The sequence below is a fragment of the Takifugu flavidus genome, chromosome 6 (assembly GCF_003711565.1).
Source record: "Takifugu flavidus isolate HTHZ2018 chromosome 6, ASM371156v2, whole genome shotgun sequence".
Lineage (NCBI taxonomy): Eukaryota > Metazoa > Chordata > Actinopteri > Tetraodontiformes > Tetraodontidae > Takifugu > Takifugu flavidus.
Window position 1 is genome coordinate 14,641,829 of NC_079525.1, and position 16,696 is coordinate 14,658,524.

The 16,696-nt window shown below is 45.2% G+C and overlaps 3 protein-coding genes across 5 annotated transcripts; 1 reads left to right on the plus strand and 2 right to left on the minus strand.

The window, feature by feature from the left end:
- Positions 1-2,951: 2,951 nt before the first annotated feature.
- Positions 2,952-8,778, minus strand: slc25a10b (solute carrier family 25 member 10b). Of its 2 annotated transcripts, XM_057035483.1 has the most exons (12): positions 8,614-8,778; positions 8,261-8,430; positions 6,234-6,353; positions 5,995-6,109; positions 5,827-5,875; positions 5,669-5,710; positions 5,527-5,570; positions 5,389-5,459; positions 4,493-4,585; positions 4,344-4,421; positions 4,218-4,274; positions 2,952-4,064 (listed from the first exon to the last, which is right to left on the minus strand). In XM_057035483.1, exons 2-12 carry the CDS (start codon positions 8,348-8,350, stop codon positions 3,963-3,965), a joined length of 861 nt encoding a protein of 286 aa, XP_056891463.1. In that variant the 5' UTR covers positions 8,351-8,430; positions 8,614-8,778; the 3' UTR covers positions 2,952-3,962. The 2 variants fall into 2 exon arrangements, with proteins under 2 accessions (XP_056891463.1, XP_056891462.1); XM_057035482.1 differs by lacking the exon at positions 8,614-8,778 and having other exon boundaries at positions 8,261-8,557.
- Positions 8,779-10,676: 1,898 nt separating this feature from the next.
- On the plus strand, positions 10,677-11,872 carry LOC130527218 (MORN repeat-containing protein 3-like). Its single transcript, XM_057035477.1, has one exon. It carries the CDS (start codon positions 10,718-10,720, stop codon positions 11,639-11,641), a length of 924 nt encoding a protein of 307 aa, XP_056891457.1. The 5' UTR covers positions 10,677-10,717; the 3' UTR covers positions 11,642-11,872.
- A 763-nt stretch (positions 11,873-12,635) lies between these two features.
- On the minus strand, positions 12,636-16,445 carry si:ch73-109d9.2 (uncharacterized protein LOC565042 homolog). 2 transcript variants are annotated; one of them, XR_008950954.1, is made up of 5 exons: positions 15,797-16,445; positions 14,948-15,048; positions 14,784-14,883; positions 13,308-14,481; positions 12,636-13,095 (listed from the first exon to the last, which is right to left on the minus strand). XR_008950954.1 is itself a non-coding variant. In XM_057035474.1 (4 exons), exons 1-4 carry the CDS (start codon positions 16,044-16,046, stop codon positions 13,376-13,378), a joined length of 1,557 nt encoding a protein of 518 aa, XP_056891454.1. In that variant the 5' UTR covers positions 16,047-16,445; the 3' UTR covers positions 12,636-13,375. The 2 variants fall into 2 exon arrangements, 1 of the variants encoding a protein (XP_056891454.1); XM_057035474.1 differs by having other exon boundaries at positions 12,636-14,481.
- Between the last annotated feature and the right edge of the window lie 251 nt (positions 16,446-16,696).

The window sequence follows — 16,696 nt, forward strand, 5'->3', positions numbered from 1 at the left end:
TGGATGGATGGATGGATGGATGGATGGATGGATGGATGGATGGATGGATGGATGGACTATAATTCTGAAATTCAAGACAGAAATCATCAAAGACCTGTTGTCGTTCAGTCAAGTTCTTTCTTTCTTTCTTTCTTTCTTTCTTTCTTTCTTTCTTTCTTTCTTTCTTTCTTTCTTTCTCGGCATTGTATGCAGGTACTTTCGTACCTCTACAGTTCACTTCCTGTACGAGCCTGTCAAAATAAGAGTCCGGTTTTCTTTCTTCTTTTTAAATATTCTCGAAATTAGGAATCAAAACATGAACTTTAACACGTTTACCTTGAGCGTTTTTCCAAAAGGGGTATCATATCTACTACTTTCTTTATTTTCCATCCACACAGTGTCACAGTTTCAAACACAGAATGTTTTATTATCATTCTGTTTATTGTAATAATCTCTTTTGTCACTGCGGCATCACAGACAGACGCTGCAGAGCTTCTGCATCGCAGCAGGTTATAAAGCGTCACGTCTGTTAGTCTCTGATATTCAGTCACACCACAAAAATAATGAATGTAAATAATGTCAGCTCTTCAATGCGTCTCTATTACCATTCACAGATCCAAGCACGTGCTCCTAATCGCCTCTCTGGGTGTTGTTTTGATGAGTCGAGGAACCAGAAAGGAATTCTAATCACCATCATATTTCCCTGGCTGCACATAAGAAACACAATATGTGGACATAAAATCTGTAGTTGTAGATAAGAAGCAAATGCAGCCGTATATATCCATACATTACGCAGTCAAAATTAAACATTATATATTTATTACCCAATAGGTTTTAGAGTCCCAACTCTAATCCAAAAATATTCTCATGAACAAAGAATTCCCAACCAATCCAAGTGAGTTTGAACAGAAATTGTTCAAAAAGTTCCAGTTTGTGCTTTTAAAGCACCATCTGTCGTTCTAAACTCTTAACCTTATATAAATATGCAGTAATTATCACTTTTTGTGATACATGATTATATTTTTCTGAGGAATTCCTCTTAATTTTAAGGGAATCGCGCAGCAAATTAAAATAAAGCCGCATAAGTTCCACCATCTGGAGGCACAACACAAGAAAACTGAGTAGAACATCATTTTGAGACCCTTAATAATGGAATAATTAATTATTGCTTTAGCTGACACCGCTGGTCACATGTCAGCGAGCGAAAACAGCCGCTAAAGCTGGTATGTAGCATATTGATTTCCCACCGGCTGTGCTGGGGAAGTCATGATAAAATCCACTTTATCTACTCCTGAAGAGACAGGACACAATGTGTGGGCCACTAATGCTGTCTGCTTCAGTCCGATCACACCGAGACGCCGAACTCCGGCCTGCTCCTTCAACACATCCCTGCACGAGGGAAAGATATTTGGAGAGGAATGATCCAAAAAGAAAAGAACCCTTGACTGTTGTTTGTTTAGCTGTAAATGCTGTAAGTGCGTGCAGCTCCAAATTAGCACGTTAGCATCAAGATGCTACTTCAGTCTCCTTGTGCATCACTAGACTGAAAACTATTGATGTTTTGATGTTTCCCTGAAGCCCCTCGTGGGCCAGCAGCTTCTTTCTGCTTTGATCTTTGTCTTTCATACATCACTCCGCCCCTTCCTCCTTCCCCCGCTGCCATCAGCCTCAGCGTGACGGGTACCCCGCGCACGCATCGACTGCATTAAGAAAAGCATTCCAAAAACGATTCGTCTGGCTTCAACACGCTCACAACCTCTGTCCACATTCCGTCTTTTGGTCTGTTCCTCTCGTGCGCGTCTCTATAATGACCAGAATTTCAGCACATTCGACCCTGCAGATATTTACAAGCAGACCAGGAAGTTAGTCAGCGCAGCTGGGACGAGGACAGTGACGGCCATGATGATGATGATGACGGCCATGATGATGATGACGGCCATGATAATAACAATGGTGATGGTGATGGTGGTGATGATGATGATGATGTCTCCTCCTGAAATTGAAGAAGTCCTTTTCTCAGGAGTCTGATTCCTCCACCCCGAGGCTTTACCTCAAAACACTGATCAGAGACGCAGTGCATGTGTGTGTGTGTGTGTGAGGACGTGAATGCTCTACATGTGATGGATGATGTTAACAGATAAAGGGGGAACAGCTGAATGAATGGTGGGTGGTTCCAGCTCACGGTGCGAGCTGGTGGGCTGCAGCTCTGCATAGCAACACTGGTCGTTGGGATGTGGAAGATCCTGGAATCAGACTTAATTTAGTGTTCACCTCAAGAAAAATGAGGCCAAAAATTGCCTCTAATGTCACTTTTGGCTTTGCAGGGAGCCTAAAGGATGTTTCCAGGGGTGCGCGCCACATTAATATTGCACGTGTGTGCTGCTGGGTCCAGCTTTTCGGAGGGGAATAAATCACGCATGTTTTGTTTCTCCGCTCCAGCTTTTACCTGTCTGCTCACACCTTCCCGGCCCTGGAGCACAAAGCGTGTAGATCCTTATCACAATCAATCAAGACATGGGTTCACTGCTCAGACGTGAGTAGACTGGCCAGCAAGCAGTCAGTGTAGAAACAATGATTAAAAAACAAGGATGCACGTGCAACATGCTCTTTTGGTTTGGCCTCTTACTGGCTCTTTTGCTTCAATAGGACAAGAAATCACTTCTTTCAGCTTTTTACAATGATCCGTCCCCCCTCCCTTTCGTCCCCCGTCCTCTTGTCTCATGTCAACTAACTTTGTGTCCCCTCTCCACGTGCCTGCCAGGTTCATCCTCAGCATTCTTCCATCTCATCGACCCTCCTCTGGTGGACGTTTTGCAGATCGGAATTCATTCGTGACTTAATTAGCGTCAAGAATCTAAAATAGCATTGACATCTGTCAAATACTACACATGTATTTTGTAGGTGCACCAAAACTACAGAACAGTATGGAGAACACTCTAGGTCACTGGCACCCAACAAAAAACACATCTGCGTCGCTTTTCATATATTAGTACTTTTATTGGCAAATCATTACTCAGCGATTCACAAAATGCTCATTCACAGCACGCAGAGCCCCGTTTGGTGTTGCCGTTTACCTGTGTTGCATGGAAGGAGTCCTGAAACATAGCTGATTTAGGGAATATCAGGTTGCTGGTAAACACGAACATCGGGATTCTCAGATTATTGCGTAATCAGCATTTAAAGGTGAGAACCCGCCCCCTGGTGGACACACGCTGTAAGGCAACAAGACGAGCAGGCACAAGAACGCAGCGCAGCTTTAAACACACGACTAAAAATCTCAAGTGAGGAAATTGGAACCATCTATTCAGCAAGTTTGCCAGTAACGCACCTTTACAGAAGCATCATGAGCCACGACACACAGGCAACTGTGGTCTAAACAGCAAAAACTTTGAGATGAAGACGTTGTTCCACTGGCACTATGCAAAAAGAATTCAGTCTCGGGTTCCTTGACCAGGACGTCAGCAAACTTGGTCCTCTTTTCTCAGGTGTTTAAAAAGTGACAACAGCATTGGAATGAGACAGAGGACACCCGGCACGTCAAAGACATTTTAGTGGTTGATCACTGCTAAAACACTGAATTAAGTTACGCAAGTAAAAAAAACAACTAAATTGAAAAAAAATAAGATCAGTCACAACGTTGGGCATCAGCGTGTGTTAGGAATGCTCAGCATGTTAACAGTTGATAACACCAATGAGAAGATTACTGCACATTAAACACAAACCCAGTCCTGGACAGGAAGAGCCACACAGGACTGAGACACTGGCACAGGAAGTAAGCATTCAATCAGAAGAAAACAGAGCCACTGCATCTTAATTAGGGATTAATCTCAATCTGATTATGAATGAAATGATCATGAAACCTACATCAACACTAAAGGATCTCATTTTATATCCACAGCCAACATCTGCTCTCCCCTCAGCTAATTCCAAGGCCACGAGGAAAGAGGACGAGTCCACTAATTTCCCTCTAACGAAGAGCGTGTTCAGGAGACGATCCGAATGCCAAAGTGTTTCTTTAGCTGCTCGAGGAAGATGAAGGTGAGAACAGTGTGAGGAATCAAGCGGATACCTGCTGGAACAAGACCCTGCCGAAGAAAACATGTGGCATCAGATGCTGAGGAGCTCTTATCTTTCGTAATCTGCCTCATCGGTTTCTTTTCCAGACAGTAAAAAAAAACCCAAATGTTATTGTAGTTAAATGTATCACAAATTAGTTCAGGCAGTAAGTTTTATATCACCTTATAAAAGGCCAGAGGACCAAGTTTAGCAGTTTCCCGTAAGCAGTGCGTCACTCCCTGAGAGCAGAGAGACACTAGATTAGGAAGGAATGATGGGCTAATGGAGGAAAAGCTAGTTTTACTCACCGTGTATTCACCCTTTGAGCTCATCAGCCTGGTCTTCATAACATCCAAAGGTTGACACAAGAACGTGGCGCAGCCCCCCTGCAGACGAACACTTTAGTGATAGAAACACTGCGCTCACACTCAAGACGCCAGTAAAAGCTGATACTTACGGCAATGAAGCTGGAGAGAAAGTGTGTAAGAATGTTATCTCCCATCAAACCTGTTCCCAGGACCAGCTGCTTGGCCTGGTCATAACATGCCAACTGAGGGTGGGGAAAAATAGTGTGTTGTATTAAATATAACTTATTGGTCATAAATATGTGGTTGTATAGAATAAATATGGTTGGCTTGCTCATCAACTACCGAATGTGCTCAATTGGTATTTGGCTCCCCCTGGCGGCTACAACCAGCAGTGCTCCAACCTATCACTATATTTTATTTATTTGTTTTTTTAATATTCCCTATAAAAACAGTGGACTGGATTAAACACAACAGCAGTCAGGGTGGATGGTTGTTAAATATCACTTCTAATTTTGGCAGACCCTGTGCAGTAATTAGTAATAACACTACCATCGTCCTGCAGGTCCATGATTTCGGTTTCCACCCCCATTTCTCGTGAGGCCCGGTGCTCAGGTGAGCCCCACCCACTGGCCAGCAGTTGGGTCCCTCAGACTAGACTAACGGGTGGGTGCAAGCATATATTCCAAAGAGTACATTATGATTAGATGGGACATGTCATTGATAAATGACTGCCCACATCTTGTCTGAGCGGCGTCAGTTCAACCCCCTGAAGTTGGCAGTATGTCGACTTTCATAAAGATGAGCAAGTGAAGCTGTGTAAGGGATTAATATCATAAATTATTCATTAAACACGTAGGATGCTCGTCCAGGGGAATGATTACTGACCAGCTAAGTGAATGTGCCTTTAATTTACCCTTGTTAACATTTAGGACCATCTGAATTTAATGAGCATAAACATGAAACATTAATGTTGCTTTGGGAATCCGTTACTGCTTTAATGAGAGTAAAGTGACCATGAAAGGGAGCCGATAGCTCGACAGCGTACCTGTCCCACAGTGACCACCGCTCCTCTGCTGGAGGCCATGGTGGCTCCTGAGAACAGTCTTCTCGTGCCCTCTGGGGACAAGGTCAGGGGTGAGATGAGACATCGGTCTGGTACAAGTGAAAAGGCCTGCGTAGTTACCTTCTCTGAAGACTCTGTAAAGTCCATCGATGGCGTGTTTGTAGCTAAACAGCAAACAGAGGCGTTTTATTTTTCTGTTTCAACGAAGCATTTGGGAAAAGGACATTCCACATTTATTTAAAAATTCATTTAAAACACTCACTTTCTCCTCAGTTCTGGGGGCATTTTCATGTCATTCTGCATTCTGGAGACAAAACGATTCTGTGTTGGTTTTTATCGGGGGGGGGGGGGGGGGGGGGGGGGGTAGAAGGGTAACTGCTGCCCCAACACTTAGGTGTGACGGGATAAGGCTCAGCTCACCTGACGTTCACCATGTCGGCCGGTGTTCCAACAAAGCCACCAGTGAACCCTGGATGCATCGTCAGAGAAAGATTGTGGGTGGGTGACACAGTGTGTGTGTGTGTGTGTGTGTGTGCGTGCGTATGTGTGTGTGTGTGTGCGTATGTGTGTGTGTGTGTGCGTGCGCACCTCCAAAAGCTCCCAGCATGATCTTCTGGTAAAAGGGCATGGGGCCCTGGTTTTTGCTGCCCAGCATGTCCCTCACCGTCTCATAAATAGCAAATCTGGTGAGAGAATAAGACATCTGAGGGGAGGGGAGGGGATGAGAGAGGGGGGGGGGGGAGATGACAATCACATTTCAATGTCCTTCAAATGAAGATGCTTTGTCTGTGATAACACACGTTTGACAGGCGGACTTCCTAACAGACCTGTCTGCAGAGGGAGGCAGAGAGGCCGTTGTAAAGAGCCAACAGGCCGTCGTTCTTCACCACATGGACGGCCATCCCCATCATCCTCCTCTTCACCTCCTGCTGGGTCTGCAGGTGCACCTGGAACAACACCCATCGATCAGCTTTGCAGCATAAAATGACGGCTTCCACCTCGCCTCTACTGGGGCATTTCCTGTATTTATGAAATATCAGCTGCTTTTTATTTTGGTCTTTTAAAATTCTAGCAACTTCTTTGAAAAGTACAAATGTGAAAGACCTGAGGAACAGGTCCTGCTTCCTTGTCTAACTCCCACTGTCCATCACAGGACATCACAGGCTCTGAAATGTGACCTTTGTCCATGGTCCAGTAGGACTAAAGTCCAGAAAATAAAACCATGTTTTTCACGCTGCCTTGTTTGTCCACACAAAGGTTAAGCTACGGTGGTCTAAGCTAATCATTTATAAGAGGAAAAAGGACAAATCCAATGCTTCCAGCAGCAGAAAGACAAAAACAAGCATATATGCACTATATGCTTGTTTTAAATGTACAAAATCTACGACAACACTCAAGATTCTTGATCATGTGCAACATATGAATGTACAACACGCTCTACTGGGCAAACGAACAATAGAACAAAAGGCACGTACAGAAGAAAAGACATAGTATACATCTAAATCTGACGTAGCAGATAACACATAACACAACTATACGGGGTATTTATCCAAGAGTAAAACTGTAGCAGTATGGATTTATGTTAAGTGCTTGTTTGGAGGAGTGAGAATGGTGTGTAGGAATGGTCAGTGCCACCCCCATGGAGAGTAGAGGAGTCAGGATGGCGCCCGGGGGGGCACCAACCCTGAAGATGTGAGGGCTGGAGGTGTGCTCGCCACCTGTGATCTGTCCGACGGAACGTTCTGGACCCAGGGGCAGAGTGAGGAGCTCAGGCCCAGGTCCTCACGAACACATGGAGAGCACTCATAACTGTGTGGAGGTGATAGAGATCTCACCGTTCACCATGACTGTGGTGAAAGATTTCAACAGCCGTGCACACCAGCGTTTCTTCACACATCGGAACAACCAAGGGACCAACGCACGCGGAGGAAAAACCCCGCGAATGTCGCCACCCGTGATCAGGGGACGAAACGACCCGTGTGAGCGCACAAGAGGTCAGGGAGGTCAGCTTCAAAAGCTTTGGATCAGGTGTCACGTGCACACACAACAACCTGGATAAGCATAACGCGATTGGAAAATCAATATATGGGCGCAAAGTTCCGCGGGACAAAAACTGCTGTGGAAATCTGCCGCGCACGTCTGGCTTCATTTGATTTACGCCCCACATGACTTCCTGAGCACGAGTTTGCTCCACCGGAGTCCAGCCAATAACGTTACTCAACTTTTATTGCACAACTTAGCAAAAGCAGACATACAATGGAAGCCGCGTCGTGTATTTTAGGCATCGCGACAGATGTTTAAATTTAGCACGAGCAAGGAACAACGAGATACCTGCGACCCCCTTAGAGCCTCTCCAGTCACTATCAGAAACACCCAGAAATTTCTGCTCATGCATAAGAAAAGTTTGCACAAGCTTCTTTATTTTAATGCCACCATTTTATTGCCATCTTGGTTTTTTGGGACCAGCTGCTGCCTGCAAGTGTGTTTCCTATGTTTAGTCTTACGTTGCCTTTGTAGTGTCCTATGTGTATTATCTATCTATCTACCTACCTACCTACCTACCTACCTACCTATCTATCTATCTATCTATCTATCCAGGAAGGGATAAAAAAAATTATGCTCACTTAATCAAAAAAAATCAATATGTTCCATTTTAGTTGCATACTGAAAAATGTCTACTTTAAATACTGCTGATTGACATTAGATTGTACTAAAACTGGCCGTTCTCCAGCCGATTTTACTTCCTCCACGCCACCGAGCAGAGGTGGGAGCAGGAACCGCGGCCTGGCGCCTCTGGAGGCTGGGAACAGCTGTCCTGTCTGTCCGGGTCCCCGCTCCACCATCTGTCCCTCACCTTGACCAGATCCAGCGGGTGCGTGCAGCACGCTGCCCCGCACGACGCCAGCCCGCCGAAGTACCACCGGGACACGCGAGTCTCGGCCATGGTTCCGCGTGGCGCCGTCAAGCCCCGAAGCTGCAGCCGCGCGCGCTCGACACGTCAGCTCTCCCCACCCGGGTCGTGGCCTGCGAGGAGCAGCAGAGCAGCGACGTTAACCTTCAAACATTTCCCTAAGAGAACGCGCTAAACATCCGCGGGCCACACGCACGGCCTGGACACATCGCGTGCATGCACGTGAGAGCGCACGAGCGTGTGTGTTTTCCAGGAGGCGCAGTCGGAAGTTGCCCCGGACAGAAGCAGCCAATTGCCTGCGTGCAGGAAGGAGCCTCCCTCTCGTTTGGTGACTCGAGGTCGACGCTAAAGAAACGAGGCGCGCGATCGTCTGGGGCATCGGTTGTGCCCTCTGCCCTCTGCCCTCTGCCCTCCTTTCTTCTTTTTTCTTTATTGCTTTGTCTTCTTCCACTCTGCACACAGATACTTCATCCACTAGCTCTACCCAGTTCCTGTCCATTCGCATTTCAAAATAAAAGTCCTGCTGTAGCGGTTATGAATGTTACATTTCTCTTTCAGAAAAAAGAAAAACGAAAGCTTATGCAAGAAACGGCAATAAACAATCTCAAGTTGCAATGCAAATATGACGATATAGGCCGAAGGCACATAAGAGAAGAAACAAAGCACCACCATAAACTCTTAGCATTCTTCATGCACCCTTTACAGTCAGTCAGGAGTCCAGTCCAGGACCTGCCTTGGCTTAACGGCCTCGCCATGCGTGTGGAGACAAGGCTCATGTCCGGAGCCCGGGGAAGGTTTCAGTTCTCTCCAGAGTTGTGGTCCTCGCTGATCTCAGGGTTCTGTGTGGCAGGTGTATGCTGATCCACAAGAGAAGGTGCCGACCGTCTGTCCTTGACTGGTTTTGATGTGCTGATGATAGCGTGTACCTGAGTCTCCTGTAAGTGATCTGTGACTTTCTGGACATCATTCCAGCCACTGGGATGTCCGTTCCCGGTCTGTGGATAAGTTATGTTATATTTTTGTATTGTGGAAGCATGGTGTGCTGCAGGGAGGGTGTTGTGAGTGGCTGATGGTCACATTTCCTAGTTCCATGCCACCACTATAGGTATTCATGGAAAATGTAACGCTCATTTGAGGCCACATAAAGCTGCGTCTCGATGGAGGAAGTGGTTTTCTTGCACCCTCTTATAGCATCACCACCTATGTGGGGCTGAAATAGGCCAATGATGGTGTTTCTGTCACGTCTCAGTAGGTTTCTGAGTTAAATGTTAACATCCTCTGGATCTACGCTCCTGTCTCTGACCTCTGGAGACATTCTTTTTACCTCATGGTTTGTTTTTCCAGTTGCTGCCTTTAATTGGTCATTTTCCAGCAGCAAAACATGGCCTGTCCCCTCACGTGGGTGCCTTTAGACCATTTTACTCATTTATTCTCATATATGCAGGCATGCTGCCTTTGTTAACTGGCAGAACGGTGTCTTGCATTGTACAGATGACCCGAGAGAACGGATCACCTCCAACCATGACATGCTCATATGCTCACCAGAGGTCTGACCTCTCCAAACACATTTTTTCTAAGCCAATGCCTGGGAACACCTGCTACCAGCAGTAAACAGACAATACCACCTGTTACAACCCCCCCAACACACACACACCCAAATCTGCGTCAGTGTCTACAGCATTTAACAACCTATTATCGATATCATGCGGCTGCATGTTGCACTGTGCTCGTCTTGTCCTTGGCATTAGCGGCCTTTTTCCTGTCTAACCCAACTGGATATCAAGCACGCTAAGCCCTGTTCGCACTACATGATTTTAGCCAAAGTTGCCAACTGGTTTTGCTCTCCTCCCCCGATCCAGGAACAGGCAGTCTTACGCTCGACAGCTGGGTCATTAAGTGTGTAGACCTCAAAGACGCTGGTGATGGCTGGACTCAGACGTCTAGTGTGCTTAATATCCAGTCACACTGATATAAAACGAGCTATAGCTGATGGTGCGGGGTTCCTGTAGGATCCTCTGCTGCGTGTGTCACGTGTGCTGAGTGGGTCTGTGTTGATTTGCAATTGGCATTATCAAAATTTACCAAAAACAATCATCAAAATCCATTCTTTATTTTGCTAACAAATGCTGCTGGCCACAATACATCCTTGGCAGAGGTAATTAACTAATGTTTTAAACGTGAGGGGAATTGCATATACGTAAAAATACCTCATAGCTAACATCAATTAAAGATATATTTGATGTATTTGAGGCCTTTAAGTTATTGAACAGCCTCACTTTAAACCAAAAACACAAATGGAGCTTATTGCTTTGATGTTGCCCTTTGATAACATAAAATTTAACTGTCACTTTATGATTAACTTTGTATGCAGGAAAATATATATTATATCATTATACAACTATGGCCAAGGTTCACACAGAGAGAGAATATGCCACAAAACTGAAAGATAAAATGGCGCCAACTGTGGCGAACAAACAGAGAGAAAAGGAATCGGCCATGAAACGAAACCAGAAAAAGTCTCCAGCTGTGGCAAACAAAGAAGGAGCAAAAGAATCTGCTACAAAGGTAAAAGAGAAAACTTTACCAGCTGTGGCAAACAAAGAATCTGCTACAAAGGTAAAAGAGAAAACTTTACCAACCGTAGCAAACAAAAGAGAACCAGTAAAGGGATCCACCATGAAACTGAGAGAGGAAATGGCAAAGAAAAATGGACTACATCATAAAGTGTTCTCAGTCGACAATTATTCAGTCAACGAATACACAGGCGAGTGGCTGGATGATAAAAAACACGGTTATGGAACCCAAATTTGGTCCAAGACTGGTTCCATGTACGTAGGATTTTGGAAATATGGAAAGCCTGATGGAGAAGGTACTCAAAAAGTGCTCGACCCAAAATTGAAAGATTACATAGTGAGGTACGCTGGACATTGGAAAAATGGAAAGAAGCACGGGATGGGACTCTACTTCGGCGATGACTCCACAATTTATGACGGTCAGTGGGCTAAGGACCATCGGAATGGCTGGGGAAGGATGTATTATCCCAACGGAGACGTTTACGCAGGAGAGTGGCTGAATGATCTGCAACACGGACAAGGCATCATGTACTACGCAAACAAAAATATTTACGTAGGCAACTGGAGCGCCGGTTCGAAGGACGGAAACGGATCGTGCTACTCTCACAGCAAACGCCGTTATTTCGAAGGCGTCTGGGTGGACGGCTCGCCTACCAGCCTGCAGCAACTGTCAGACTCCGAATTTGAAGCGAGGAATCAGAACATTCAGTCCTGCATTGAGATCCTCCAGATGTGGAATCCAATGGTTTAAATGGGCCAGCACTTCTACAGGTTAGCCCCTAGCGGATCGGGAGCTTTTTGATATGGCTTTACAATGCTCAGTATGTAATAGTACATGCTGCACGACTGTCTTCCTCCCCAAGAAACCTTCAGGTCTTGGGGAGGTGCCAAAAATGACACGAGGAAGAGGAGATCTTGCTGGAGTTAAACACCCAAACAGAAAGCTCTGTTTGAGTCAAAGCTTGATTTGGGTTGGACTGCTCCTCAAACGAGGGAGTGAGCTAATGAAGACCCCCCTCTTAACACCCTTGGACCCTTGGTGGTGATCAAACCGCCAAGGGTCCAAGGGGATCCGGTCCCGCGGTGGAGACACGACCACTAAGATGTGTTTAAAACACTCCTAAAACCTTGTTCACATCAAACCACTTTTGAGTCTTCGGGTTGCGGCACTATGGGCCCACTAGATACCCAGATTAAGGGGGGGCGACCCAGAGTGGTGCCGTCACTGATGGGGGTGGAGCCAAAACCAGGCGGCGACCTGGCGACTGCAATAAATAGTGTATGAACAGGGATTATGGGTCACGCTCTGGAACCCACTGAATTCCTGCACGGTACCGTTGTGGGATGCAAACAGTGCAGTCATGAAATGTTATTGTTTTATTAGGTTACTAAGTTAGCAGCAACGACTACACACTGATGATCACCACTGTCAAGTGATGCATACTGATGCTTTTAATAAAGTATTTCATGTCATTTAGAAGACTCCCGAAGGTTGTTCACAGTCTAATTGTTGAATCGTTCATAAGAATCATCACGATTGCTCTGAGCTCTGCCATTTTACCCATTAAATGTATTTGTGTCGTTATTAAATTTATTATTGTGTGAGCTGCAGATGCAGGACTGCTTTGCTTCCCTCGTGCTGGGAGTTAGTAGGCTCAGGAGGACCATTTCATATATGTACCGCGCAGAAAGTAAATGTGTTTCATGCCATTCGGGCCTTTTAATGAAATAGGCGAGAACTCTGCTTTAGCTCAGCCCTCTTTTTAATAACACAAAACAACACAAAGACACACCAATACTGTGATTTCAGAGATTTAACTGGCAGCATCCTTCTCCAGGGTTCAACAACGGGGATTTTCAAGCCCAACCTGCCCTTAAATCCTGACAAATTACACATTTTCCAATGTATGGAACAAGTACTAGCTAAATGTAGGATAATTATCATTACTTTGGTGCCCCCCACACTTTTACAACGTTTTACCTGCAGACAATTCACAAAGGGATGATTTCTCTTGTTGCTGGGGTAGTGAATTCCTCTTAATCCCTGAAACTCTTAATACAAAAATGTTTTCAGTGGCTGCCATCAGCAGTACGCTCTCGCTCCACATGAGCCTGGTCCTGCTCACGGTTTCTTCCTGTTAAACGGGAGTTCTTCCTTGCCACTGTTGCTTGTTGGGGGTCAGGCCCTGGGATTCTGTAAAGCACCTAGAGGCAAATTTGTTTGTAACAGAGGAAAATTAATAAACTGCCAGTAGATCATTTTCCCGTTATTGTTCCTGTTATTCCTGTTGATTTCCCAAACATCTCCCATTCCAGCTGAGAGGTGGAACAACTTTTACAACAGTCTAAAAGAGCAAGTGTCAAAAAGGTCACAGGCTCCATTTAAGGTAGTTGTGAGAAAAGGGCTGCGACTTAACTGGTTGTGACACCCAAATGTATAGAACGCGCCCCCTTTTCACATGACAGCTTTAATTAGTCGTAGTTCTCAGAGGTCAGTCATGTGTTTGCGCTGATGTGATTTCAGGTGATCCAGTCGTTTGAAGCTGAGGCCGCAGATGCTGCAAATGTAGGGTCTTTCCCCCGTGTGGGTCCGCTGGTGAACCTTTAGTATGTCCGCCCGGGTGAAGCTCTTGTCACACATGGTGCACCGGTGAGGTTTCTCCTGCGTATGGATTCTCCAGTGTAGTTTCAGGTTCCACAGCCGGCTGAACTTCTTCCCACACATGGAGCAGCAGTACGGTTTGCATGCTTGGCTACACTCGTGAGTCTTTTGGTCATTGTACGATGGGAACTGTTTACCACACTGGCTGCAGAAATGGAAGCCTGGCCTACAGTGAAGTTTCTGGTGGATCTTGAAGTTAGAAGCTTGAGCAAAGGTCTTTCCACACTGCATACATTTGTGTGATGGTCCCTGTCCAGGGCCTTTGTGCCCATGCTTATAGATCTTTGGTGAGGCTGATTCAGAAGACATGGAAGGCTGGCTACAGGACTGTCTCCTCCCCCCTCTGTCCCTGTATGCACCTGAAGGCTCATATGTGTCTGGCTTACTGTCTGAAGGGCAATCAAAGTGCACGTCCTGTCCTCTGAGACTGGGCCTGAGGCTTGACTCACCAGATGCATTTCCAGGGTATAGTTCGTTTGTGTCCTGCAGATAACCTTCTTCATTGATCAACAGACAGCTGAACTCTCCAGTAACGCCAATCTCAGCCCTTGAAGGAGAACCTGCAGGTGAACTGGCAGTGCCCATTCTATTCTGAAGAATCCCTGCCAGGTAGGTCTGTGGCTCAGTTCTGTCTTGTCCTTCTACATCATTCTCATAGCGCCCCATGAAGCTTAGATTCTCATTCATATTGGATGGTGATCCTTGTAGCCCCCCCAAAGTAGTCGCATCTGTCGTAACGCCACCTCCATAATCGTTCTTTCCAAAGCAACCCATGTTTTCCATACCACTCCTGTTCAGGAAATGGGGATCTGAAGGATTGCCCGTGGATCCATCTCCAACTGGTTCTATCTGGCTGAAACTAGCTTCCGTGTTCTCATTGAACTTGTGGTCACTGTATGATTTACTGGTTCCTGGAAGGTCTGATGATTCTGAGAGGAAAAATAAAAAAAACCAAAGCTGTAATAAGAACTTATTGAGATTTGTGGGTTGTAGATTGTAAGATAAGAGTTTTCTGAGGCACAATAAACAGTAAACTCCCAAAACCCCCAGTAAAAGCATATACATTAAGTTATATTATCACCTTGCTGGACAAATTATACATCCAAGTACTTTTTTTAATTTTTGAAATTTGAATTCCTTGCATCTGGCACTGGTTAACAGCAGCCCCGAGGACCCCAAGGAAGTTTGGGAACACCACAAGCATCTCCAAATGCAGTATGAATGCACTGACCTTCCAAACGGACTTCCCATCCCTCTCGGGACTCTGGCGTGAGCCTGAAGGCCTCCTCCTTCAGCAGTTTATCCAGATTTTCACCTTGAGTAACTTCATACTGAAAACAAAAAAGCATGATGTGAGAAAGGAAGGAAGGAAGGAAGAAATGCGCCATTCTCTACCTTAGAGGGCTCTTCTGTTTCTTGGCTTGTCTCCTGATCTGTTCTGTCCTGGGAACTATTCATGACTTCCTGTAGGATGTTCTCCTCTTTAAGGCTTTTAACTGCAACAGAAGATGAAAACGAGCAGAATAAATTAGCTTTTAATTCGAAGCTGTTCACTATTAACAAGCAGGACATGGGAGTCAGTCAACCGACACACGTAAGAGGTGGTGACAGACTGAAAAAAAATGCCATGACAGAGAAACATTTTGGATTGTTGCCTTAAAGTAATGCTGAGACCTGTGGACTTAATGATGACGTTGACTTTTACTTAAACGGAGTATCTCTGTGTTTAATTCCTTGGTTGTTTGCAGCTTTAACAGAAACCCTCCATGTTTTTTTGCTCCAATAATTTACCTACTTTACTGAACAGCACCTGTTCTGTTAGAGCCTTGAAAAAAAAAATCTGGTTTTTGTAGGTTTGGGAGGAAAAGGAACATTTACATAATCTATTTTTACCATTATCTGGTTGCAGATCTACTACATCATATTCTGGAAAGTCCACAAAGAAGTTTCACACTGAACAGTCTGCACATAATTCATGCAATAATGAGCCTCACATTTCTGTAATTTTATCATAAAATATGTGAACTTTCTTTTTGGAGATGGATGGATGGATGCATGCATGTATGGATGGATGGATGCATGTATGGATGGATGGATGCATGCATGGATGGATGATGGATGCATGCATGCATGGATGGATACATGGATGGATGCATGTATGCATGCACGGATGGATACATGGATGGATGCATGCATGCATGCACGGATGGATGCATAAGAAGGTAGATTGAAGCGCAGACTCGCCTGGATCCTTCTCCCCAGACACCCCTCTTCTCCCGCAGTCTTTGCATCTCCCTCGTCCGTCTCCTTCACTGCGTCGACTCTCGGACCACTTGAGTCGCTTCTTCAGGGACTCGACCTGCTCCCTGCACCGGTTCATCTCTTCCAAAAAGCTGTCCTCCACCAGCCGGGTGATTTCAAATATGGCAGCCTTGAAGACCGTTTCCATGACACCAGAAAGTTGGGACTGGAAATTTGCTATAGTCTCAGCCATCACGTTAATTAAACGTGTGGTTTTCCCCAGAAAGATAAGAAAACTTTCCGTCCAAACCGGTACAAACGGGGTAATTTCTTGACACTAAACAATGTTTACAATGTTAAATGATCATATGTGAGACCACCGATTGGTAAAAATTGAGCGTTTTTTGTTTCCACTACAACAAACCAAACGACTCAAACAATAGAAGCGCAACATTGTAACGTTCCTGAGCTACCTGGCCGACAAACCCACGTTGACTCAGCCACGATTTCAGTCTGCATCTCAACGAAAGCATAACATCAATTTACGAATGTTACAAACATAAATTAGTCACAAAGATGTGATGGTGGTAATATTTTTTAGCGTTCTCCACTCGCACTTCCGCCTCACACTGTAAACAATCATCCTTCCTACGGGTCGCAAGTTGGGACAATTTCAGGAAGCAGGACGCTCTTTTAAATTCCGTAGTCAACATTAGGAAGTATAATAATCTAGTACTATTAAGATGGAATAAGACGTGCATAGAATGCATATGCATCTACTTTCTTTAGATGCCATGTAAGTGTGGGAAGTGTAAGAGTTTGGGCAAGTTAATTCTAAAACATAAATTACGGTTGTGAACCGTTTGGTACTCTTGCATAGTTGTGTTTTTGTTTTCTTTTTAA

What these genes read in the sequence shown, in the direction of transcription:
- slc25a10b (XM_057035483.1), bottom strand. Translation starts at nt 8,350, where the DNA reads ATGGCCGAGACTCGCGTGTCCCGGTGGTACTTCGGCGGGCTGGCGTCG. An exon ending in TTACAGAGTCTTCAGAGAAG is followed by an intron (nt 5,460 to 5,526) that starts GTAACTACGCAG and finishes CCTTGTCCCCAG; the next exon opens with AGGGCACGAGAAGACTGTTC. An exon ending in GTCCTCTGGCCTTTTATAAG is followed by an intron (nt 4,065 to 4,217) that starts GTGATATAAAAC and finishes TTTCTTCGGCAG; the next exon opens with GGTCTTGTTCCAGCAGGTAT.
- LOC130527218 (XM_057035477.1), top strand. Translation starts at nt 10,718, where the DNA reads ATGGCCAAGGTTCACACAGAGAGAGAATATGCCACAAAACTGAAAGAT.
- si:ch73-109d9.2 (XM_057035474.1), bottom strand. Translation starts at nt 16,046, where the DNA reads ATGGCTGAGACTATAGCAAATTTCCAGTCCCAACTTTCTGGTGTCATG. An exon ending in GTCTGGGGAGAAGGATCCAG is followed by an intron (nt 15,049 to 15,796) that starts GCGAGTCTGCGC and finishes CTTCTGTTGCAG; the next exon opens with TTAAAAGCCTTAAAGAGGAG. An exon ending in AAACAGAAGAGCCCTCTAAG is followed by an intron (nt 14,884 to 14,947) that starts GTAGAGAATGGC and finishes TTTTGTTTTCAG; the next exon opens with TATGAAGTTACTCAAGGTGA.